At 49.1% G+C, this 24474-nt stretch overlaps 1 protein-coding gene across 3 annotated transcripts in view; it reads left to right on the top strand.

The window, feature by feature from the left end:
• The window catches only part of DENND2A (DENN domain containing 2A), a 398086-nt gene extending 374207 nt beyond the window's left edge, over nucleotides 1-23879 (top strand). For all 3 annotated transcript variants that reach the window (XM_085651922.1, XM_085651923.1, XM_085651920.1), the window contains one exon: nucleotides 21935-23879. In XM_085651922.1, coding sequence (XP_085508048.1) covers nucleotides 21935-21966 — 32 coding nt within the window. In that variant the 3' untranslated portion in view covers nucleotides 21967-23879. The remainder of the gene's footprint in view (nucleotides 1-21934) is intronic.
• The last annotated feature ends 595 nt before the right edge of the window (nucleotides 23880-24474 follow it).

The raw sequence follows: 24474 nt of genomic DNA, 5'->3' as shown, positions 1-24474 counted from the left end.
TGGGCATGTATCACAGAGAATCAAGGATCTCTGCTTCAGGAGAGCTCAATGGGCATGCGTCACTGGGAGCCAAGGATCTCTGCTTCAGGAGAAATCAATGGGCATGCATCACTGGGAATGAAGGCTCTCTGCTTCAGGAGAGCTCAGTGGGCATGCATCATTTGGAGCCAAGGTGCTCTGCTTCACGAGAACTCAGTGGGCATGCATCACTTGGAGCTATGACTCTCTGCTTCATGAGAACTCAAGGAGAATGCATCACTGGGAGCAAAGGCTCTCTGCCTCTGGAGAGCTCAATGGGTGTGCATCACTGGGATGCTAGGTCTGTGCATCACAGAAATTCAAGGGTCAAGATTCATGGGAAATACCATAGAAATTCCATAGTCCCCATTTCAAATTCAAGTCTGTGCACACCATACTGTTATAAGAGTTATGCATCACCGATATTAATGAATCTGTCGCTATGAAAATACAATGGCCCAGTGATTTAACTCAATAACCATTAAATTAACCACAGAACCTTGCATCTGGAAACGTGTTCTACTTTGCCATAAAATGCTTCAATCAATCAATTAATCAGGGTTTAAAGCATGCTACTCACCCGTGAGGGTCTCAAGGTCTGGCAGAGAGGGTGCAGCTCCGGTTCAGCCGAAGAACCAGGTCTTGAGGCTCTTCCTGAAGGTGTCCAGAGTGGGGGAGTGTCTGATGACTGGGAGCTCGTTCAAGGCTTTGGCTGCGATGTAGAAGGCTCTTCCACCCGCTCAGGTTCTTCAGATGTGCAGGCTTTTCTGCTGGGGCAAAGTCTGAGAAGCGGAGGTTCCTTTTGGGTACCTGGAGGGAGACTCTTTCATTGAGGTATTTGGGTCCGCTGTTGTGGCGGGATTGGTAGGCATGGGTGAGTAGCTTGAAGGTTACTCTCTTCTCGACGGGGAGCCAGTGGAGGTCTCTCAGGTGTTGGGTGTTGTGCATGTGCCGTGGGATGCAGAGAACGAGTCTGGCCGCGGTGTTCTGGATGGTCTTGAGTTTGCGTAGCAGGGATTTGTGGATTCCAGCGTAGAGGGTGTTTCCATTGTCTGGTCTGCTTGTAATGAATGCGTGGGTGACGGTCTTTCTGGCTTCGGCTTGCGGAGGGTGTAGAAGCAGGTGGAGGCAACGGCGTTGATCTGTCTGGTCATGATGAGGGAGGAGTCTAGTATGATGCCAAGTTTTCGGGTATGGTCTTTGGGGGTGGGTGGGGTGTCAAGGCGGCCACCAGGAGTTGTCCAACCCGGAGGGGAAGGGTCTGAGGACTAGGACTTCTGTCTTCTCTAAGCTAAATTTTAGACCGCTGCTGCTCATCCAAGCCTGCGACGTCTTTCATTGCCTCTTGGAAGCAGAGTGTGGTAGTTTCGAGGTCCTTCATGAGGGAGAAGATGAGCTGGGTGCTCCCAGTGATGCATGCCCATTGAGTTCTCCTGAAGCAGTGCCTTGACTTGCAGTGATGTATGACTCTTGATGATTCTAAAGGTTTAGCGGTTGACAAAACTAGTGTAATCTCGCACTCTTCTCTGTCAGTAAGAGATGGTTTACAACCATATCTAGATCACATCATAAATACTCAACATAGATTTATTTTAACCAGATTTAGATTTAATATCGTGCACTGAATTGTGACATTCCACCGACAGAAGGACTGGTAGAGAGTGCTTGCTAAATGTCCCTATGGTGGAACCTCGACCCAATGCACACTGTATTTTATTATTGTTTTTTGCTCATTTTATGATGTTCCCAGATCCAATTTTATTAAGCCAATCTTATGGAAATGCCATTTGAGACGCTGCAGACCCGCATTAAGTTTTTTAACAGTTATAATTTGCTGAGGTTTGTGAAGCATTCTTTACGTATATTTGGAGTGTAGATAACTGCGGACCATTTCCCACAAATTTTAGACAACAGGAATGGATGAGTCAGTAACTTCTTTTACTTGATTTTTAATCTGTGCTCATGTGTTGATGCAAATTTCACAAATGTCTGTTTACAATAATCCCTTTGGTGCTATCTGTATGTGTCTCTAAGTATTTCTGTATTGCACTTTCATGGTTTTAAATTTAAAACCAAACAATGTTTTTGATAATGACTCCAAAGATTTCTAGCGATTCCCTCCTATGGTTTGTTGACCTTGATTCGCATGGGGCCTGCTATTTGAACTCCAGTGACCCATGTCAATCGAACTTGCATGGTGTGAGACCTCTAACTTCATACGGTGAAGAAATCTGACGTCCTGTAGTGCATTACATCTGCCTTAACATGCAACATATACATTCATTTATTTTGTTATGTTGATGACTATCTGAAAGAGACACATTAGTGATAGATTCCTTACCTTAGAATATCCCCAGGCGTCAGACTGGATCTGGAAAGTTTTCGTCAGCAGTACCCCTGCGTGTCGGAAGGTGGCGTCGTGCGGCTCCACGTCAGTCGCTGGCGTCGTAAGCGCCAAGATGACGTCACGGAGACTACTTAGGTGCCACCCATGCGTGCTGACGTTAGTTCTGGACACGACTTTCCACGCCAGGAACGCAGAGCCATGCAAGAAACTGACCACTGGTGCCATGAAACTAGGGACCTGAAAAGGATGACCTTAACCCTAGAAATCAGTTCGCAGAACGGGGAGGATGGGTTGGGCGGTAAGGAATCTATCACTAACCAATGTCTCTTACAGATAGATCGTTACACAAATAGTAACTTGTACATCTGAAAGAGACATGTTAGTGATAGATTCCTTACCTTAGAATAGATACCCCAGCAACACCTACCCCAGAGGTGGAGCTGCGAACCAAAATCACACTAGAAAGTCCTGGAGAACCGAACTGCCAAAGAAGCCGCCTCTTCGGACTTGACTGTCTAGGCAGTAGTGCTTGGTAAAAGTGTGCAGCGAGGCCCACATAGCTGCCTGACAGATGTCCTGCAAGGGAACACCGTGTCCCAAAGCAGTAGTGGCTGCAGTTGCCCTGGTAGAATGGGCACGCAGCCCCACAGGCGGTTCCTTTTTAGCCAATGAGTAACAGGCTTTGATGCAGAGACCGACCCACTGAGAGATGGTCCGTTTGTGCACGGTCCAACCTTTTTTGGCACCCACGTAGCCAACAAAAAAGTTGGTCATACACCCGGAACTGTGTGCGCTTCAGATAGAACGAGAGCGCACGTTTTGGGTCCAGACGATGGAGCTCTCTTCATCTTTTGAAGAAGGCAGAAAGAAGGTGGGCTAAGTCATGGTCTGCCGTATGTGGAAGGGCGTGACAACCTTTGCCAAGAAAGAAGGACGACTCCTTAAAACCACTTTGTCCGGATGAACAGAGAGAAAAGGAGAAGGTTTAGAAGAAAGAGCCTGGAGCTCACTCACTCTTCTGGCAGAGGTGATAGCTACCAGGAAAGCCGTCTTTAGAGTGAGAAGACGTAAATGATAGTTATGAAGTGGCTCAAAGGGTGCACACATCAGATAAGTCAAGACGAGATTTAAGTCCCATTGAGGCATTATGAAGGGCACGGGAGGAAACGTGTGTGTAATGCCTTTCAGGAAGCAATTAACAGTTGGGGACTTAAAAAGAGAAGGCTGATCTGGGAGCCGTAGAAAGGCGGAAATGGCTGAGAGATGACCTTTGATAGTGCACAGAGCAGAGCCCTGCTGGGCCAAAGAGAGAAGGAACAGAGGACCTCAGAAAGAGGGGCAGCAAGGGGATCCACAGCCTTTGCTGTGCACCATGCCACAAAATTTGTTACACCTGAAGGCGTATACCATCTTAGTGGAGGGACGCCTGGCTGCCAGAATAATGTCACAGACTTTGGAAGGAAGGTCGAAAGCTGTCAACTGCCACCGCTCAATCTCCACGCATGGGGGTGGAGGCTGGGCAGGTTCGGATGGAGGACCGTCCCCTGTTGCTGCGACAGAAGATCCTCCTAAGTAGTCTCCGTGACGTCATCTCGGCACTTACGATGCCAGCGACGGACGCAGAGCCGCACGACTCCACCTTCCGGCGAGCAGGGGTACTGCTGACGAAAACTTTTCGGATCCAGTCTGACACCTGGTGATATTCTAAGGTAAGGAATCTATCACTAACTAATGTCTCTTACAAATATATCGTTACACAAGTAGTAACTTGTGCTTTAAGAACCATAATGCATGACTTAAATGTCCGTTTGGGCATGGCCCTTGACTTCACATGGTGAAAAGACCCGTAACCTCTTATGGAGCAAAGCCCGTGAACTTCCAAGGTTCACGATTAAAGCCCCATGGGGCGCTGCTTTTAGAATTCACCTGGCTGAATATTTATACAGCATACAGTTTTCCCATGTCCTGCTGTTCATTCACCCTCTGTGTCTGAGAAATTTGAGTATCATATTTTGTTGTAAAAATTGACTGACGTACTATTAGATCCTCAAAGGAACATTTTTATATTTTGGACATGGTAATTAACATTATGTGCCTTATTGCAGAAAACAGTATATTATATGTTTTTATTTAGTTTTTTTTTTTATCCTCATATCACCAAAAACGTCTGCAATAATTATATAGGTGCCCTTCTGAACTGTGCGCCCTGCGGCTTCTGCATTCGCCGTGGTCTGCAAACCTCACGAGACCCACACCTTTTGTTGGTGTCCTGGGGTAATCATTGGACCAAGGGAAGATGTTCGAAACCGAAGGCTCTACTCCATGTCAGATTATTTCCTTCGCCACTGCTTGGTCTTAATGGGCAATTTTAATGGCTGCCTTAACCCAATCTTCCACCTTGGGAGGCAGGGGGTCCCTCCATTTTATACAGATTTCCCTCCGGGCAATCAGGATCAAATAAAGCAACAGCCCTCTATGTGATTAAATCCAAATGGTCGCACACTGCTGACCTACCTGCGTGTTACCCCTAAGAACTGTGGTCCCTGTAGTTAGCGTCGGCGGATACACCTATGCTCGTGTCGTGAGTGCAAGTGTGAATAGCGTTAGCCATCCCTGGACACGTGTTTCGAGGTAGTTGCCTCTCGTCAGCAGGGAGTGGGAAAGAGTGCAGGGTTGCTGTGTAGGCTGCTAAAATCATTATCCGGTATGTACCTCTCGTAGCAACGCAGGTGCGTAACCTGAGCCCGTCGACTCCCCGGCTCAAAGAGCCACTAAATAATTAAATCCAAATGGTCGCACACTGCTGACCTACCTGCGTGTTACCCCTAAGAACTGTGGTCCCTGTAGTTAGCGTCGGCGGATACACCTATGCTCGTGTCGTGAGCCGGTGGAGCTGACGAGCTCTTGGTTACGCACCTGCGCGCTTCGAGAGGTACTATACCTGAGAACACTTATTTTAGCAGCCTACACAGCAACCCTACACACTCACCTACTCCCTGCTGACGAGAGGCAACTACCTCGAAACACGTGTCCAGGGATGGCTAACGCTACACTTACTTGCACTCATTACTATGGCATAGGCGTATCCGCCGACGCTGACTTCACGGACCACAATTCTTTGGGGCAACACGCTGGTAGGTGTAGCAGTGTGCGACCAATTGGACTTTTGTTAGTATTCAGGCTATTCGAGCCGGTGGAGCTGACGAGCTCTTGGTTACGCACCTGCGCGCTACGAGAGGTACTATACCTGAGAACACTTATTTTAGCAGCCTACACAGCAACCCTACACACTCACCTACTCCCTGCTGACGAGAGGCAACTACCTCGAAACACGTGTCCAGGGATGGCTAACGCTACACTTACTTGCACTCATTACTCGGGCATAGGCGTATCCGCCGACGCGGACTTCAGGGACCACAATTCTTTGGGGCAACACGCTGTTAGGTGTAGCAGTGTGCGACCAATTGGACTTTTACTTTAGCCCTCTATGTGAGTTCTTCAGCTTCTTTTTTTTTTTTTTTTTTTTTTTTTTTTTTTTTTTTGAAACCGTTTATTGCAGTTTGAAAAGTTACAGGTATGGGCCTACAACCACACGGCCGGCCGCTAGAGCATCAAAAACATATTACATGCATACAGCAAAAAGTCTCACAGCGGTGCAAAGTAGGAAAACAGGAGTAATCAATGGTGCAGGCCTCACGGCTCCATGCCCACAGTACGGTTCCATTTTCTTAAAGCAAAACAACATAAACAAACCACAACCGCAAGGCAACCCTCGATCCAAAGTGACAACACGTGCTCCATAAGTGGGGGATCCAAACCAGCAGCAAAATTCTGAAGAGGGGGACGGGAGTATATCAGGGACTGGGGGACCGCGCGCCCGCGGCCAAGGGAGGGGGGCCATCTAGGGAGACGGAGCCGGCGAGGCAGCCGGTAGCAGCGGCGGCTCACAAATACCCCCGCGGTAGGCGTTCCAGGGGCCCCAGAGTTTCATCCACGCCCCAGGCTTACCCCTCGCCACATACACCACCTTTTCACGGAACATGCACCAATCCATATGCTCTTTCCAGGCCGACACCGCAGGGGGCCTCTGGGATCCCCACAATTGAGCAATATCGCGCTTAGCTATCATGTATCCCAGAGTCACCCACCGCGTCTGCGGTGCCGAATAGTCATTAGGTTCCCAGACATTCAGCAAGCATCTCCTAGCTTCAGGCAGTAGCGCGACACGCGTAACCACTCGCAGAACCCCATGCACACCACGCCAGAATCGCTCCACCTTCGGGCACTCCCACAGTATATGCATGAAAGTCGCCAACGCGCCACAGCCACGCTTACACATTCCGTCACTGGCAAAACCCATACGTAGAAGCCTTGGCCCCGTCACGTAGACCCGGTGAAGGATCTTGAGCTGGACGAAACGAAGGCGAGCCGGGATGGCCACCTCTTTCGGAGAGGCCACCGCGGAAATCCAATCCTCGTCGTCCAGCTCCAGCCCGTCGGCAACCCAAGCCTCGCGGAGACTAGTCAGCAGGCACGATCTATCGTTAATCAATTTTTTGTATATGAGGGAGATCGTGCTGTCCGGGACATGGCCATCTAGCACTCTGTCCTCCAGGGGGGAAGACTCCGGAATGGATGCAACATCCGGGAAGACGGAGCCCAGCGCATGGCGGACCTGTAGGTACCGAAAGTACTCACTGCCCTGCAGCTGAAACTCCGCCTGCAGCGTCTCAAAAGTTTTGAATCCCCCCCTCGTCCAGAGATCTCCCACCGTGCTGATTCCGATCGTGTCCCACTTCTCGAAGCCCTTTGACGTCCACAGGGAGCCCAACCTCTCTGATGCATACAACGGGGACGCCCGGGTCAAACGGTCCTTCCACCCCATAGCTGCATTAGCCGCGTGCCAGACACGCACCATGACACGCGTCGGTCCCGTCAGACGGGAGTCGGGCGCGCCAGAGTAGAGCGCGCGATTGTAGTCGCCACCGGGTAGGAGCATCTTGTCCATCTCAAATGCCGGATTCAGGGCGGGCCCGTAAAGGCCATGATTAATTGCAGCTAGTTGGGAGGCCCAGTAATACCGTTTAATGTCCGGAAGGGCGACCCCTCCATCGTACCACGGGAGCGTCAGTTTAGCCAGAGCAATACGCGGCCTCCCGTCCCAGAACAGGCGCCGCTGGAGGCCCTCCACCTCACGAAAGTAACGTGCCGGGACCAAGTCCATGGTATTCTGGAGGGCGTAGAGGAAGCGCGGCAGGGACATCATTTTAAATAAGGCCGCTCGGCCGAGCGGCGAGAGCGGCAGACGCCGCCAGCGCACCACGTCCTCCCTCAAACGCTGGAGGGGGGGCAGCAAGTTCCGCTCATAGCGGGCCTCCGGGTCAAGAGGTTCTTCAGCTTCTTACTGATTGTGCCATCTTCTCCAATTAGAACAAGAGCCATGTTCAGGGCAATCTCTCTACCAATGATTCCCCTAAAAGCGTTCTCTATTCCATACCAATATTCTCTCAACTTCTGATATTCAAAAAAAGATATGCATATCCTTAGCTCTTATACAGTCACATCTTGGGCACTTGGGGGGAGGGATAGGGGCAAACCTTGCTATCTTGGCCGGTATCCAATATAGACGATTGATGGAGAAAAAAATGGTTCTTTTTCTAATTAGCTGGTTTTACAAATTTGTATAGGAGCCTCAGGGAGTGTTTCCATACCACCTCTATGTCACACCCTAGGGGAGCCCCATTCCAGACTAGATGTTGCGGTAAGCACTTCTTCTCGTCTGCCTCCAAGAGCTTCTCGTACCACTTAGAGACTTCCTTGTTCTTAAGATTCACGTCGTGGAGAGACAGCTCCAGCTCCCAATCTCCCCGGGCTTCTTTCTTTTTAGATGTAAACCATGAGGATAATTGAATATACTTAAACCTGGAAAAATCGTTCCCAATCTTTACTCTCAGAGCCTCCCAAGGGTGGACGCCCCCAGCTGACATCAAGTCTGACCATTTTGTAATGCCTGCCCTTCTAATTGGTGTACTCGGGTTATCTTTCAAACATAATGGAGTCCCCGGAGATTCCCAGATTGGGGCAAAGTCCGAATAGTAGCCTAGACCCCACCTGCTCCTAACCCTATACCATAAGTATAGGGCAGACTTCAATATTTTTAGGCGTACTTGTTTGAAGTACCTGGGGACACCAAATATGTACAGAAATCCATCCCCACCTTCCTTCCTCACCATTTCACCCAAGAGCTTAGCCCAGGATGAATCGTCAGCCTTCCAGAGCAGCATCCGGATGTTTCTAAATTGGAAGGCTGCGCAGTACCAATTGATATCTGGAAGAGCCAAACCTCCTTTAATGAGCCTGTGCCTGAATTTCTTCCATGCCAGCCATGCGCCCTTATAGACCCGTATAAAGCTTACGATCTTCCCCTGGATTTTATTGATACCTAACTTGGGAAACCTGAGGAGGTTGGCGTTGAACAAATAGGTTAATTTGGGGAGTATGACCATTTTAATTAGGTTGACCCTTCCATAGATGGTTAGAGGGAGATTTTCCCACCTTGCTAACAATCGGTCTATTTCTCTTGCAACCCTATTTAGATTGGTCCGCGGGATCTTATCTATTTCCTTAAGAATTATTATGTCCAAATACTTGAAATCTTGCCTGACTTTCCCCTCCCAATCTTGTATATTCCAGCACATCACCTTGGTTTTTTATGTGAATTGACTAAATATCCAGATAGAGACCCAAACGCCTCTAACAGTTGTTCTACCCTTGGTATTAGTACGGCCGGATCGGCAGTATATAGCAGGAGGTCGTCCGCATATAGAGCAACCTTGCTGCTATACTGATGAGATCTGAAAGAGGTTATAGAGGTATCCGATCTTATCATCTGGGCCAATGGCTCTATATATACATCAAATAATAAGGGTGAAAGGGGGCAACCCTGTCTTGTCCCTCTCAATATATTAAAACTTGATGTTAAGGTCCCATTTAACAAGATCCTGGCTGAGGCACCTTCGTAACACTTTTCTAGAGTATATAAGAGTAGAACCAAAACCCATAGTTCTCAGCACTTCCCGCAGGTACTCCCAGCAAACTCTATCGAACGCTTTGGCCGCGTCTAAGGGCACCACGGCCAAAGGCTCGACACATTCAGAGGCAAGACCTATAGTGCCTATGAGTTGCTGGGTGTGTTCTTGAATGTATCTCTTAGGGATAAAACCCTTCTGATCTAAGTGAATCAGTTGTGGTACGAACTTGGCCAGTCTCCCTGCCAGAATGCTCATGAAGACTTTAGTCCCCATTCAACAGGGAGATCGGTCTGTAAGAATCTTCTCTCGAGGGCTCTTTAATGGGTTTCAAAATAAGGAACTTGACTCCCTGTTTGAAAGACTGAATTCAACAGAGTTTCCATGATCTGGACTAACTCCTCTATTAGGAGTTTATACACCTCATTTGGAAGTTCATCTGTGCCTGCTGCCTTATTGCTCTTACTTTTACCGAGACTCAGACGAATCTCATCCCTAGATATTGATGCCTCAAGCATTTCACAGCTGTGTGATGTTAAAATAGGTAAGGGTATTTCCCTTAGCCAGGCTTTAAGGGTTTCAGGATTCTGGAAGTTTTCTTCCTTAAATACCTCAGAAAATAGAGTAACTAAACAGGTTTGCATATCCTCCAGTTTATTAGATGTAGCCCCATTTTCATTTACTATTAGTTTGTTTATGTAATTCCTTGACTGATCTACTCTGGCCTTCCAAGCCAGAAGTGAACCCAATTTATTTTTCCCCCGTACTCAAAATTCTGCATAGATTTTGCAAACCATTGTGCTTTGCACTTCTGGTCCATCTTGATCCTATAGTCCTGGCGGGCCTCATCCAACAGTCTCTGAGCCTGTATCTTTGCTTCAGCCATCCCCTGGTTCATCCGACTAAGATCTGCCTCTACTTTATCATCCATTTTTTTAAGGATTGGGATTCCTCTCTATTTTAAGAGCATATGAGACTGTGCAGAGTGCCTCTCAATAAGGCCTTAAAAGCGTTCCATACAATATCTAGAGATGTAGACCCAACGTTTACTGCAAAATAATCAAGACATGCGCGTTTAAGTAATTCAGCTATTCCTGGATCCGTCAGCATCACTCTTTTAAGTGTCCATCTAGTTCTCGATGGTTAACTACTTTCTACTAAGGAGATGGCAACTGCGGAGTGATCTGAAATATGACTTGGATAGATATTGATAGATGTTATGGCATCCATAATGGATCTGTCTGCCAACAAATAGTCTATCCTTGAAAAATGTCTGTATTTCTTACTTTGGAAAGTGAATCCGTGGGTATTGCCCTTCTTAGCTCTCCATACATCTTAAAGTTTTAGAACATGCATCATATTATTTAGGGCCTGACTAACTCGAGGAGCCCCTACATGAGGACTCTGATTCGATCTATCAAGCAGCGGGTCAAGCAGAACGTTAAAATCTCCCCCTATTATTTTAGGGGCAGTAACTTCCATCAGGTTCCATTGTAGATGCATAGATATGTAGGGTCGTCGATATTTGGCCCGTAAAAGGATGTGCAAGCTATCTCCGTTCCTCCAAAATCTAAGAGGGCTATAATCCACCTCCCAGTTTTATCTGTTTTAAACGATTTTATTATACAGCCTGTCCCTCGTTTGATCAGGATAGCAACCCCCTTGCAATGAATTGTCTGCTCTAATGTGCAAAAGGATTCAATCCAGGCGTACCGTGAAAATGTAATACGGCTCTCAGAGATATCCAAGTGAGTCTCTTGGATCAGGCATATTTGAGCTGGGCTTTGTTCTGAGTATTTCAAAACTAATCTCGGTCTGCGCATACATGTAAGGCCTTTGATATTCCATGAGAGGAGTTTTAAGTCCCTAACTCCCATTAAAACGAGTCATCCATCCGGATGTCGTCATAGCTAAGGCAGTAACTATTATGATAATCATAAAGCTAACTTTCTGACGTGATAGGAATTTTATTTTTAAACATTTTCTCTTACTCCCCCCTCCACCTCGTGCTTACCCCCTCTTACCTCCACCACCCAATCCCCATGCCCCAACAAATCCACCCCCTCACCCCCCTCCCGGGGAACGCTCCCTACTATACTAGGCTTGCAGCCTAATGGGCCTCAGTCCCTCGGGCAAATGAACTCCTTATTGCACTATTTTCTTCCGGGCTTCCCCCGCCTCCCCGGCCTCTCTCCAACTCCCTCGCCTCTTCTACGTTCCTGCTCCTTTCTTAATTTCTGCTATCAGCTCATCAACCTCCTCCACTGAGCGATGGACATGCATATGGTTGTTCCACATTGTGCGGAGTGAAGCCGAGAATTTTAACTGTGCCCTGGTGCCAAGTTTATTCAACTCCTCCATCTGCTTGCCCATTTCCCATTGCTTTTGGGCAGTAGTGTAGCACGCATCTGATCAGATTGAGAACGAAAATGATCCAGACGACTGTAAGCCTTCCTGAAGTGCTATCGATAGAATAGTCTCTTTTGTGGTGTACATCAGATATCAAAAGTTTCCTCGGCTTCTGTCTCGCAGGATTTCTCTTGTAGGGGTCCCAATGGACCCGCTGTATCTCCGTGGATAGGTCTATGTTTGGACAATTTTTAAGAACTGTGTCTCTTAACAGCGAGGTCACAAAGGACCTTATATCAGATCCTTCGAGGGCTTCTGGAACATTAATCAGTCTCAGATTGTTCTTTCTTGAGTGATTCTCAAGGTGCTCTTGATCGTCCCTCATTTCTTTATTTTGCCTCAATCTATTCATCTCTACCGAAGATGTATCAAGTGCCTCCTTTATCTTGGGGATTTCCTTCTCCAAAGGGTCGGTTCTTAAAGACACTTCTTCTAGCTTCTGTGCTAGAACTACGCAGGAGGCCTGTATCGCCACTTGGTTGTTTTCAGATACCGTGAACCTATTCCCCATCTCCTCCTTGAGGGCTAAAAGAATACCCGCCGGAGACTCGGGGCTCATCTCAGGGCTGCATTGAGACTGGCTGACCATCTTGATTATCCCCTTCTTGTGGCTCCAGTGCAGTAAATCTGTTTGTAATGGAGATTGAGGGGTGCAAGATCATTCTAGAGCTACTGGGTTCCACTGTGGTTACTTCAGGCAAGTGTGGAAGGGCTCGGAGGGAGGAGAGGGATGGGGGAGTTACTCCCGATGTCCCCGGGGCTGGCTTGTCTCCATCCTATTTTAACAGGCTCAAAAATACCCCTCTGGGTGGGGGCTAAGACTGGTGCAGTGAGAGCTTTATAGTAGGATTTTAGTGAGGGTGTAATCTTCATTCTTGGTGCGGAGACCTTTTTTTCCTCTGCCTCTGCTCCTGGGGCTCTTGACTATTGTAGAAATCTCTGCTCTTTCTCCCTTCTCCCCCCTCCTTTTTTCGACCTTCAGGTGATCCAAGTCTACTGTTTCTACTTGTGCTAATCGTGGAGTGGGAAGGGGTCTTGAGTTATTGCCTCTAGAAGAGAGATAGATTGAGTACCCCTTGTGCGGAGTGTATATCTGCACACTTTTCCTGCAGAAAGGTCAAATCTCGTTTGCTTGTTTCTGTTAGGGTGACCAACTGGCATTGGTTCAAATTCAGGACGGTGAGTTTAAAAATTCAGGACAAAGGGTCAAAATTCAGGACACAAATTCAGGACAGGAGGTCAAAACTCAGGACAAAACTTCAGGACAATAGGTAAGTTTTACAGACCCATCAGAGGAGGTCGCGCAATAGTATATAAGTAAGCCCAGCCATATCCAAACATATTCAACCATTTGCAAACCTATCCATCATGTATCCTTCCATCTATCATTTCACTCATCCATCCCTTCATCCATCCTTTCACTCATCCATCCATTATCCATCCAGCCACCCTTTCACCCTATCCATCCAGCCATTTACCCTTTCACCCATCCAGCCATCCTTTCACTTACTCATCCATCCACCCAGTCACTCATCCTTCCACCCATCCACCCTTTCAGTCATCCATCCATCCTCCCTTTCTCTCACCATCGACCCTTTCACTTAGCCATCCTACCTTCCATCGTTCCACCCACCCATCTACTCATCCACTCATGACTTCATCCATTGACCCTATCACTCATCCATCCTTTCTCTCATCCATTTATCCTTTCACTCATTCACTCATCTATTCATCCTTTTGTCCACCTACCCTCCCTTTCACTCTCTTCCATCCTTACATCCACCCTTTCAATCATCCGTCCATCCATTCACCCTTGCACTTATCAATTAATCAACCCATCCATCATTTCACTCATCCATCCACCCACTCACTCATCATCCACCTTTTCACTCATCCATCCTTTCACTCATCCATCCACCCTTTTACCCATCCAGCTTCTCTTCCACCCATACATCCAGCTATTTACCTTTTCTCTCATCCATCCTTCCACTCATCCATCCACCCTTTTACCCATCCAGCTTCCCTTCCACCCATACATCCAGCTATTTACCTTTTCTCTCATCCATCCTTCCACTCACTCATCAATCCATCCATCCATCCATCCTCTCTCATTCTCCATCTATTCAATCTTTCATTCACCCTTTCACTAATTCATCCAGCCATCCACCCATTTCTTCACTTACTCACTCGCCCACCTTTTAATATTAATTTTGAGCTGAGTCTTTTTGAGAAGAGGCCCATCAAGAACTTCACCCTCGCTGCAGGAGCCATTCCAGGACTGGGGCAGAAGCCACCCAGGGCGGAGACAGGATCCACCACAGGGGGGACAGGAGCCATCACAGGCGGGAGGGGGGGACAGGAGCCACCACATGGGGGGGACAGGAGCCATCACTGGGGGTGGGGGGGGGCAGGAGCCATCACAGGAGGGGGAACAGGATCCACCAGGGTGGGCACAGGGGCGGGCATGCAGTATATCTATTATCATCTTGGTCTCTTCCAGGGTGGGGTAGGGCTCCTCATCCCCTCCTGGACAGGACATCGAGAAGACAGGCTCTCTTTCCAAAATGTTAGTTTTGCCATCCCTCACTGTGATGTACAGTACTTAAAGGAGATACTCCAAGAGAACTGATTTAACTGATTGTTCTCCATACTTCGTTAATCAGTGTGGGTGCGATTGTGCCATTTCTGGTTTGCTTACAATTTAGTAACAGTAATTAAGCTCTGTGAAGAGAACCACGTGCTGCCTCGGTGTAATCGGGGGCCGGTTCTACGATTTTTGGGGCCCTGGGCAGAAGGGGAATGTGTGAGGCCCCTCTAAATTGCAGAGACATGACGCATTCAGGGCTGTTTGCATCTGAATAGATGCCCCTGCTCCAGAAGCTGCAGCCCCTCCCTCTGTCACCTTCAAGCACCTCTTAACAGCTCATCAAGGGCTGAAGGTGTGAGGGTTGCCATCCTGCTGTGCCTCTCCAATGCTGCCGGGTATCCGAGCTTTGGTGCTGCATCGGAGTCTGTTACACCGGCCTCAACAGCATCGGAGTCCAGCAGGTAGGTGGGTGGAAGTTGTGCCGGCTTTAGGGTGCTGCCCGGTTAAAATTACGGCCAAATGGCGTCCGTTAAAGAATCCTTCACGGACAACGGACAGACGGCCGAAATTTACGGACGGTTGGTCACCCTTGTTTCTGTTCCTCTCCATCCGGTATTGACCTCCCCTCTCCCCCTCCCAATTCCACCACTCGCAAGGTACTATCTAGGCTTTCCAAACTAGCCACAGGAGGTAAATGCAACCAGAAGCCATCTGATGAGATCGGGGCCAAATGTATCAAACCTGCGGCTCCAGCCGTCTCCTGGGCCGTCCTTCACCTCCTGCTAAACCTCTCCTAAAAGCGGTCCTTGCCGCCCTACCTTCCACCAGGAATGCCCTTTCTCCAAGGCTGGATCCCAGGCTTGTACCGGCGTGTCTCCTTTGTAGTCCCTGCAGTCACCGCTGTGGTCTCCGGTGCTGGCTCTGCCTCCCCGGACCTTGAAGTTCACGGATCGGCAGCAGCGCCACCTCCGAGCCGCGCCCTCCCACTGCGGGGCTGGGATCACACCAGAATCCTCGCGCGGATCCGGGGTTATCGGCAGGCCAGCTTACCTCAGGTGAAACAAGGTATTCTGAGGGGGTGCTGAGAGGTGGGGTGAGTGTACGGGGAGTGGAGAGGTCTAAAGGGGCCCCAGGGTTACATTACCGGGCCAGAGGGACTGTCGACCCTCGGCCGCCATGTTCCCCTATATGTTAACCTAATATCAAATGATTATGGTTCACTGTTTAGGAATTGATCATGGTTAACTTTTTTCAGTTGGATTGGGGATGAAGCCGCCTCTCTTCGAACCCCCGCGTTCTTCCTCTGATGGTTTCCGGTTTTTTAATTCAGTTATACTTTCCTCTTCTTAAATTCGTCCTGATGTGCTGCATGTGATCAGTCATGGTTCGTTATGCTGCAGTGCAGGGATGCTCACCATTGAAACGTGAGTCAGAGCCAGGACAAATTCAGATGAAATAAATGAACATCCAATTAACCTAATTGAGTCATTTACACAGTCAGCGGTTATCCTGAATATCTGAAATGGTGCTTGTCATTGGCTGTTGCATTGAACACCACTGCTGTTTTTGTCACCATTGTTTTGTTGGACTTGTGTGGGTCTTCTTCCAAGTATGTGGTGGTAGTGACATCAGCCCTAAGATGCTAGGGGATTTTGCTCTAGCCGAGCGCATAATACAAACCCTTTAACCCCTGCGGCTGACTAGGCCTCCACTGCCATTTAGTGTGAGAACTGCGCATGTCAGTGAGTTAGGGGAGTACTAGGCACCCCTCAGTCCCCACTGTCCCTATCCTTATCCACTGAAATAGCTAAATTAAACTTGTACAGTTTTCAAATGTTAGCAACTCCAAACAACTCCACAGTCAGACAAATTCCATCACTCTTGGACTTCGCAGATTCATACATTTTCATTGTACCAGAGGTCAAGCATCTCCATGAGATCACTGGAGGGGTGTCTGGAGGGCTGGTAGTGTTGGGAAGTAGGATGGTGGACTGACGCCATCACAGGTGGTTTTACACAGACTTTCATGGTGGTGTCAGAGAAAGGACATGCTGAAAAGGTGCTTTTTCAGAATTCATTTCTGCACAAGTGCATTGTCACAAACTCCTTGATACAAGGTTGGGGTGCCCACTTGGTCGACTGGAGTCAAGGTGTAGCGTCCCCATACAGAAAAATCAGATCCACTCCACATCTTGTTACGCTGAGCAGTCACTTGGCTTGAAGTCTTTCCTTCGCTCAAGTTGAGCAACTAGACAGAACAACCATGTGTTATACATACACACAGAGTGCAGCACCATTGACAGTTCCATCAGGAGAGGCACGGAAAATCTGGAACTGGTTTCGTATCATCAATCAATCAATCAATCCCATAATTTGTAAAGCGCACTACATACCCGTGAGGGTTTCAAGGTGCTGGGGGGCGGGGGGGAGGCAGCTGCTATTGGTCGAAGAGCCAGGTCTTGAGTTGTCTCCTGAAGGTCAGCAGGTCTTCGGTCTGTCGCAGGTAGAGGGGAAGGGTGTTCCAGGTCTTGGCTGCGTGATGGGAGAAGGACCTGCCTCCGGCAGTGGTTCTCCGGATGCGTGGGACCGTGGCCAGGGCGTGGTCGGCGGAGCGGAGATTCCTGTTGGGTACGTAGAAGGAGAGTCGACTGTTGAGATAGGCTGGGCCGGTTTTGTGGAGTGCTTTGTGTGCGTGGATCAGGAGTTTGAAGGGGATTCTTTTGTCGACGGGGAGCCAGTGCAGGTTTCTCAGGTGGGGGGTGTGTGGTCGTGGCGTGGGACATCGAGGATCAGGCGTGCAGAGGCATTCTGGATTCTCTGTAGTCTGCTGATGAGCTTGGACGAGGCTCCGGCGTAGAGGGTGGTTCCGTAGTTGAGTCTGCTGCTGACTAAGGCCTGGGTGACTGTTTTCCTCGTGTTGGTCGGAATCCATCTGTAGATCTTGCGGAGCATGCGGAGGGTGTTGTAACAGGTGGAGGAGACTGCGTTGACTTGTTTGGTCATGGAGAGTTTTGAGTCGAGGATGACTCCCAGGTTGCGTGGGGGCCGGGGGGGACCCCAGTGATGTGGGCCACCAGGAGTCGTCCCATGCGGAGGGGTTGGATCCGAGGATGAGGATTTCCGTTTTGTCTGTGTTCAGTTTGAGGCGGCAGTCCTCCATCCAGTCGGCGACGGCCTTCATTCCCTGGTGGAGGTTGGATTTGGCGGTGAGGGGGGTCCTTTGTGAGGGAGAGGATCAGCTGAGTGTCGTTGGCGTAGGAGATTATGTTGAGGTCGTGCTGTCGGGCGATGCGTGCTATTGGTGCCATGTAGACGTTGAACAGTGTCGGGCTGAGGGAGGTTCCTTGAGGGACGCCACAGATGATCTCGGAGGCCTGGGATCGAAACGGGGGGAGGCAGACTCTCTGCGTTCTGCTGGAGAGGAAGGAGGTGGGCCAGTCCACGGCCTTGTTACGGATCCCTGCGTCGTGAAGGTGTGTGCATAGTGTGAGGTGGCAGACGGTGTCGAAGGCAGCGGAGAGGTCCAAGAGGATGAGGGCCACCGTCTCGCCGTTGTCCAGCAGGATCCTGATGTCGTCTGTGGCGGCGATGAGGTCGGTCTCGGTGCTGTGGTGGCTGCGGAATCCTGATTGGGATGGGTCAAGGATGTTGTTGTCTTCGAGGTGCCGGGTGAGCTGGGTGTTTACTATCTTCTCGATGACCTTAGCTGGGAACGAAAGCAGGGAGATGGGCCGGAAGTTCTTGAGGTCGCTCGGGTCCGCCTTGGGTTTCTTCAGTAGGGCGTTGATCTCTGCGTGCTTCCAGATCTCAGGGAAGGTGGCAGTCTCGAAGGAGAGGTTGATGATTTTGTGCAGGTGGGGAGCGATGGACTTGCTGGCTTTGTTGAAGATGTGGTGCAGGAGAGGGTCGGATGGGGATCCGGAGTGGACTGTTCCCATGGTCTTGATTGTGTCCTCGATGTTCACGTTGGCCCAGGGTGTCGTGGGCGGTGGGGTGCGGTGGGTTCGGTGCGGTGTGGTCAGTAGGGGTCGTCCGGGGTCTGAAGCTGTTATGGATGTCGGTGATTTTCCGGTGAAAGAAGGTGGCGAGGGAGTCGCACAGGGCATGTGATGGTGGGATGTCGTTCGCGTTGGAGAGTTCCTTCACGATGGTGAAGAGCTCCTTGCTGTTGTGTGCGTTGTTGTCAAGGCGGTCTGTGAAGGAGGTTCTTTTGGCGGGCCTGATGTGGTGGTGGTGGTTGCGGATGGCGTCTTTGTGGGCGGTGCGGCTGTCTGGCGTCTTTTCGTTGTGCCATATGTCTTCCTGTTTTCGGTAGGTGCGTTTGGAGTTGAGGAGTTCCGGGGTGAACCAGCGGACTCTTCTGCTGGTGTCTGCGTTGGTGGGGCTTTTCAGAGGAGCGATGGTGTTGGCGCAGTCATTCATCCAGCGTCCGAGGGCGAGTGCCCCTTCATCCGGGTTGGTTAGGATCGTCGGGGGGGGGGGGGGGGGGGGGTTGAGTGCGAGGGTTGTCTGTAGTTCTTCAGTGATTTTGCCCCATCGGCGGCAGGGAGTCTGTAGGGTGCGGTGGTGTGTGGGTGGTTTTCGGAAGGAGAAGTGGATGCAGTGGTGGTCTGTCGAGGTGAGTTCGGAGGCGTGGCTGAAGGTGAAGTGGGGGCATGAGGAGAAGATGACATCTAGCGTGTGGCCGGCGTTGTGGGTCGGCGTCGTGACGAGCTGTTTCAGTCCGAGGTTGGAGAGATTGTCGATCAGGGTGGAGGAGTTGCTGTCGTTGTTGTTCTCCAGGTGAAAGTTCAGTTCTCCGAGGAGAATGTAGTTAGTGGAGGTCAGCGCGTGTGTGCTGATGAGGTCGGCGATGGAGTCGCAGAATTGAGGCCGGGGACCTGGAGGTCTGTAGACGAGGGTGCCTCTTAAGGTGGTTTTTGGGTTCGTGTGGATCTGGAAGTGCATGTGTTCGGCGGTGCTGAGGGTGTCGGTGGTGTTTGTTGAGATCTTGATGGTGTTTTTGTGGACGATGGCGATTCCTCCTCCGGCCCTGTTGGTGCGGTCTCTGCGGGTGATCTTGTACCCGTCTGGGATGGCTATGGCTATGTCTGGCGAGGAGGCTTCGTTCATCCAGGTCTCGGTCAGGAAGGCGACGTCCGGTGATGTGGTGTCGAGTAGGTCCCAGAGTTCGACGGCGTGTTTGTGCGCGGAGCGGGTGTTGATCAGGATGCATTTGAGCTGGTTGGCTTCCGTTGCGGTGGGCGTCTTGGCGCTTTCATGGCAGGAGAAGCTGCAGTTCCGGCAGGTGAAGGGACCGTGGGTGCGCCTCGGGGCGGCCTTGTAGCAGGTGTGAGTTCTTCCTTGGTTGAGAGCGATGAGGGTCTTGGCATCGTAGCAGAGGTGGTCGTCCTGGCAGGTGCGGGGGCCAGGGGTTCTGGCCCTGGGCGCGGTCCAGGCGCGGACGGGCGCAGACGGGCTTGCCTTAGGCGCGTCCGCTGCGAGCGGCCGCCATATATGGGGAGGTGGGGAGGGAGGAGCAGCTGGGAGGCGTGAGGTGAGGGACGGGTGTGGAGAATGGGCGCGGAGGGGACGGGTCCGCAGGGGAGGCAGCGGCGGGGGTGGAGGACGGGAGACCAGCGCGGGGCACAGAGGAGCGAAGATGTACAAAAGCAAAGGGGCACAGAGCAAGCGGCGATCAGAAAACAAAATGCAAAATACAAGGGGCTCAAAGCAGAGCGGCGAGCAGGGGGCACAGAGCAGAGCGGCGATCAGGATACAAGGCAACAGGCAGCAATGGAACACTGGAAAAACGTACCTAAGGCCACCACTGGCCACCAGGGATGAGGCGCAGGTGGAAGCCTGCGGGTGGTGGAGGGCCTCAAATTCCACCGGCGGCAGCAGACAGCGGGGGTGCAGGTGGCGCTGCAGCGGTGGGGGGGGGAGCGACCTACCAGAAGATCAAGGGTCGCTCTCCTCACCGCGCAGCGGCCGCCATATATGGGGAGGGAGGAGCAGCTGGGAGGCGGGAGGCGAGGGACGGGTGTGGCGAATGGGCACGAAGGGGGCGGGGCTGCAGGGGAGGCAGTGGCGGGGGCGGAGGACGGGAGACCGGCACGGGGCACAGAGGAGCGAAGGTGTACAAAAGCAAAGGGGCACAGAGCAAGCGGCGATCAGAAAACAAAATGCAAAATACAAGGGGCACAAGCAGAGCGGCGATCAGGATACAGAATATAAAATAGGAGGGGCACAAAGCAGAGCGGCAAGCAGGGGGCACAGAGCAGAGCGGCGATCAGGATACAAGGCAACAGGCAGCAATGGAACACTGGAAAAACTTACCTAAGGCCACCACTGGCCACCAGGGATGAGGCGCAGGTGGAAGCCTGCAGGTGGTGGAGGGCCTCAAATTCCACCGGCGGCAGCAGACAGCGGGGGTGCAGGTGGCGCTGCAGAGGTGGGGGGGGGAGCGACCTACCAGAAGGTCTAGGGTCGCTCTCCTCCCCGCGCAGCAGCCGCCATATATGGGGAGGTGGGGAGGGAGGAGTAGCTGGGAGGCGAGGGACGGGTGTGGCGAATGGGCGCGGAGGGGGCGGGCCGCAGGGGAGGCGGTGGCGGAGGACGGGAGACCGGCGCGGGGCACAGAGGAGCGAAGGTGTACAAAAGCAAAGGGGCACAGAGCAAGCGGCGATCAGAAAACAAAATGCAAAATACAAGGGGCACAAGCAGAGCGGCGATCAGGATACAGAATATAACATAACCATTCATTTGCCAGGTCTCCTGTCCTTGAGGTCTCCAGTTTCTCCAACTTAAATCATTGTTTCATATTATTAATTCAGAATTGTTAATAGTTCTTAAAGAAGTAGTAGCCCCGCAAGGCAAAGATAAAAAATAAAAAAAGATATTGTCTATTTTTTGGCTTTTTTCTTTTTCCCTTAGTTTATCTGAATCTGTGTCTTCATCCACTTTTTGTGGTCTTTGCACGTCCTATGCATTTGTTTGCAATTGAAATGGAAAATCTTTTTTTCTATTACACAACCTTCCATTAGCAATTCTCCTTTAACGAGGTACTGTTTTGGTGTTATAAAACTGATGAAAACCCAGAGTTTACAAATAAGAATCATCCAACAGCACTTGTAGTACGTGTATTTGCAGCATTGAGTGAGCATATCAAAGGAACTTTTAGATTTTTAGAAATACTATTAGAACTACTTTCAGTACAAGGTTACAGCTGTTGATTTAGACAAGTTCTACACCCCGAAAAAGAAAGTTGTCTGGTAAATGGTTTTGACAACACGATTCCATAGTTGTAATAGCCCTATCCCTAATTCTATATATTTGTTTCCTTTTTCACATACTAGATCTTCTAGAGTAATGTAAAGTGGGGAAAATTAAATATACCAAATACACTAGACTACTATCAAAACATTATCTAAATGTTTTTCGCTTCTTACTTAAAACAGTGAAATATTACATTGTAAAGCACAATCCTAAACCTATATTCCTTTGACATCATGAGAAAAAAAGTATGATAAAATTTTTATTAACAATTTTTATTTGTATCTTCAGGTAACAAGATGAGGCGCTTGCACAAGCGATAAAAAGAACCGATCCAGCATGAGTGCTAACTGAACTACGTACCAGACTTGAGTGAGCACAACTGGTTCCTCTGCGGTTTTCCACCATAGAGAGGAAAGATGTCGTGTGAAATTACCGCAGGAGCTGCTGGCTGTGAAGAGCCCAGATTCCTTTGGGGGTTATTCCGCCACGGAGAAGTTGAGAGTGGAGAGTGCCTCGTAGGCTGCCAGTATTTAACAGATGTTGCACCACAGTCTGTCTTAAGAGATGAAGCGGATTCTACTCAAACTTTTAAACATTCCTAACCTTTGATTCTTTGCACTGTACAACCTTTTGGATAAGCTCCACATCTGCCTCACATGAGTCAAATGGATTTCCTTTTTATATATTAAAAACATTTCTATTTATAATACATGGTAGGACTTACCAATATTGTCACCCAGTGGCACTTTTTTCTCTTTTTTTTATTCAACTGATTTTTTTGGAAGAGATTGTAAAGACTAGCAGGAAATATTCCACAGTATTGAGTTCTTAACTACAACCATTTTTATAATAGGGGACTCTGTACCAATATATGCCGCCAGGCAAAATCTCTGTGAAATGTGAAAATAGACATTGGACCTGAAGAGCTGAAATAGAGACCACTACTAACTGATTTTAAAACGGACAGTATTTCCTCAACACTGAGAAAGTTCACTTATTTGTCAAGAGAGTAGCTGTTGTGTTTATTGTAAGGGAGCAAGGTATTTGTGGAGGCATAGAGTTTATAAACTGATTAAATTTCACTTGCAAGATTGCATTTTTTATATTAACATATCAGAGACGGCTTTCTCAAAGCATTGATGTCCGTACAATAATACAACTCCCTAGTCACGGTGAAAATAGTTTGACTGTGGGTTCAAAACATCTTTGGTTTTTTTTATAAGTGAGTCCAGAGGATGTGGACAATCACGCTGGTCTCTGGAATGGGTCATGTGTACTTATGATATTATTGAATGGTGAGATCCCATGGGTGGGTTGGAAGACAATGATGTCCTTTGTTTGCCACTCGGGAGGCTAAAGTGGTATCCATTGATCAAGGCAGCTACTTCCTGGTGGACAGACACATTGAACATAGAATTTTAGAGCATTGCCAGATACTGCTTGATAGAGTTGAGAGGTAATTCCCTGTTATTGCTAGTGAGTTCTAAATAGGAAGGGGAAGTAGAGGGGTGTGGTGATAATTGATACTTTAATGGTTGATGAAAGTTACATGGTTGACTTTGAGGTGCATCCCTTGAGGATTTGATTGCAGAAGATTTGATGTGATTGACTTTTTCAAGAGGATGGGTACAGCTTTGGGCAAGTTACTCTCCGAATGATTAACTGATCTGTTTTGTCCTTGTGATATTACATGTCAACAGGGTGGTTGTCTGGAGTGGACGATGTGGACTATGATAGGAAATTGTGACCTAAAACCTAGGATTCATAGTGTATTTGAGAATGTTCTACTGTGATGTTTGACTGATGCATTCCAAAAGAGAAGTCATTACTTGTGAAGCTATAAAGAGGACATAACGATTGTTTGCCCCTAGCATAAGATCACTTTGGGACCTGAAAGCTTTTCTTAGATACATAGCACTTTAATTAATTGTCCTTTTGTGTAAAATGATTGGTCAGATAGTTGCACATAGCCTGTCTCAAAGTAATCATGCCCCACCCATACAATTCTACTGCCCATCTGTAAAAGTTCCATTATTCCAGGTGGAAGGAATTTGTGTCCTACTTGGCTCTCAAAGGCAGATCACATTGAAATCTGTTGGGTGAACCACAAAACCAAGAAATTAAAGCTAGTATTGACTAAATTGGTTACATGTTCACATTTTTTGCAAGATAGTGTTATGTTTCTGAATCTTCTTTAATGTGTTTAAACCAAAATAAATTTTGTGGATAGTCAGTAGTGGGATTGTAGAATTATGAAATCTGGAAACCTACGGCACCCGGCCTCCGTGCCATACACAGAACAATTTGAGTTGTTCTGTTATTTCCAAGTCTCAATAGTGCTACTTAAAGAACCAAAGGACAGTGAATATGAAGAGATGGTTGCCAGAGTGGCTCAAAGAATTCCAAACACAAAGACCTGGACCTGGTTTTCATGCTGCCTGGCATTCAGTATAACCTTTATCTGACTCTGGACCATGTTAAGGCCCAGTGTGTTGCATGCAAGCAACTTTTACTCAAAACTTTGTTTACTAAACAAAATGCGTTTAGTGTGGTGCACGATAGTGCTAGGCCTTGGCGGAGTTCCGCTATGCGGAACGCCGCAAAGTGACCAAAAAACTCTACTGCGCTAAACGGAGTTCCGCAAGCGGTGGAGTACGTTAGGTCACTCTGTTCGTGCTGATTTTTAGCACCAGGTGTTTGTCCCGCGCTAAAAAATCAGTGTGAACAGCACCATGCACAGCGCAAGAGGGTGCTACTTCTTTCTACCACTCAAGTTGATGTTCTGCTAGAGTGGTAGCTTACTCAACGTGAACAGAAGGTTTCTCAAC

The sequence above is a fragment of the Triturus cristatus genome, chromosome 4_1, assembly GCF_964204655.1.
Source record: "Triturus cristatus chromosome 4_1, aTriCri1.1, whole genome shotgun sequence".
In the NCBI taxonomy this organism is placed as follows: Eukaryota; Metazoa; Chordata; class Amphibia; order Caudata; family Salamandridae; genus Triturus; species Triturus cristatus.
The sequence above is the reverse complement of the archived record's forward strand: the minus strand, read 5'-3'. Positions and strand labels throughout refer to the sequence as shown.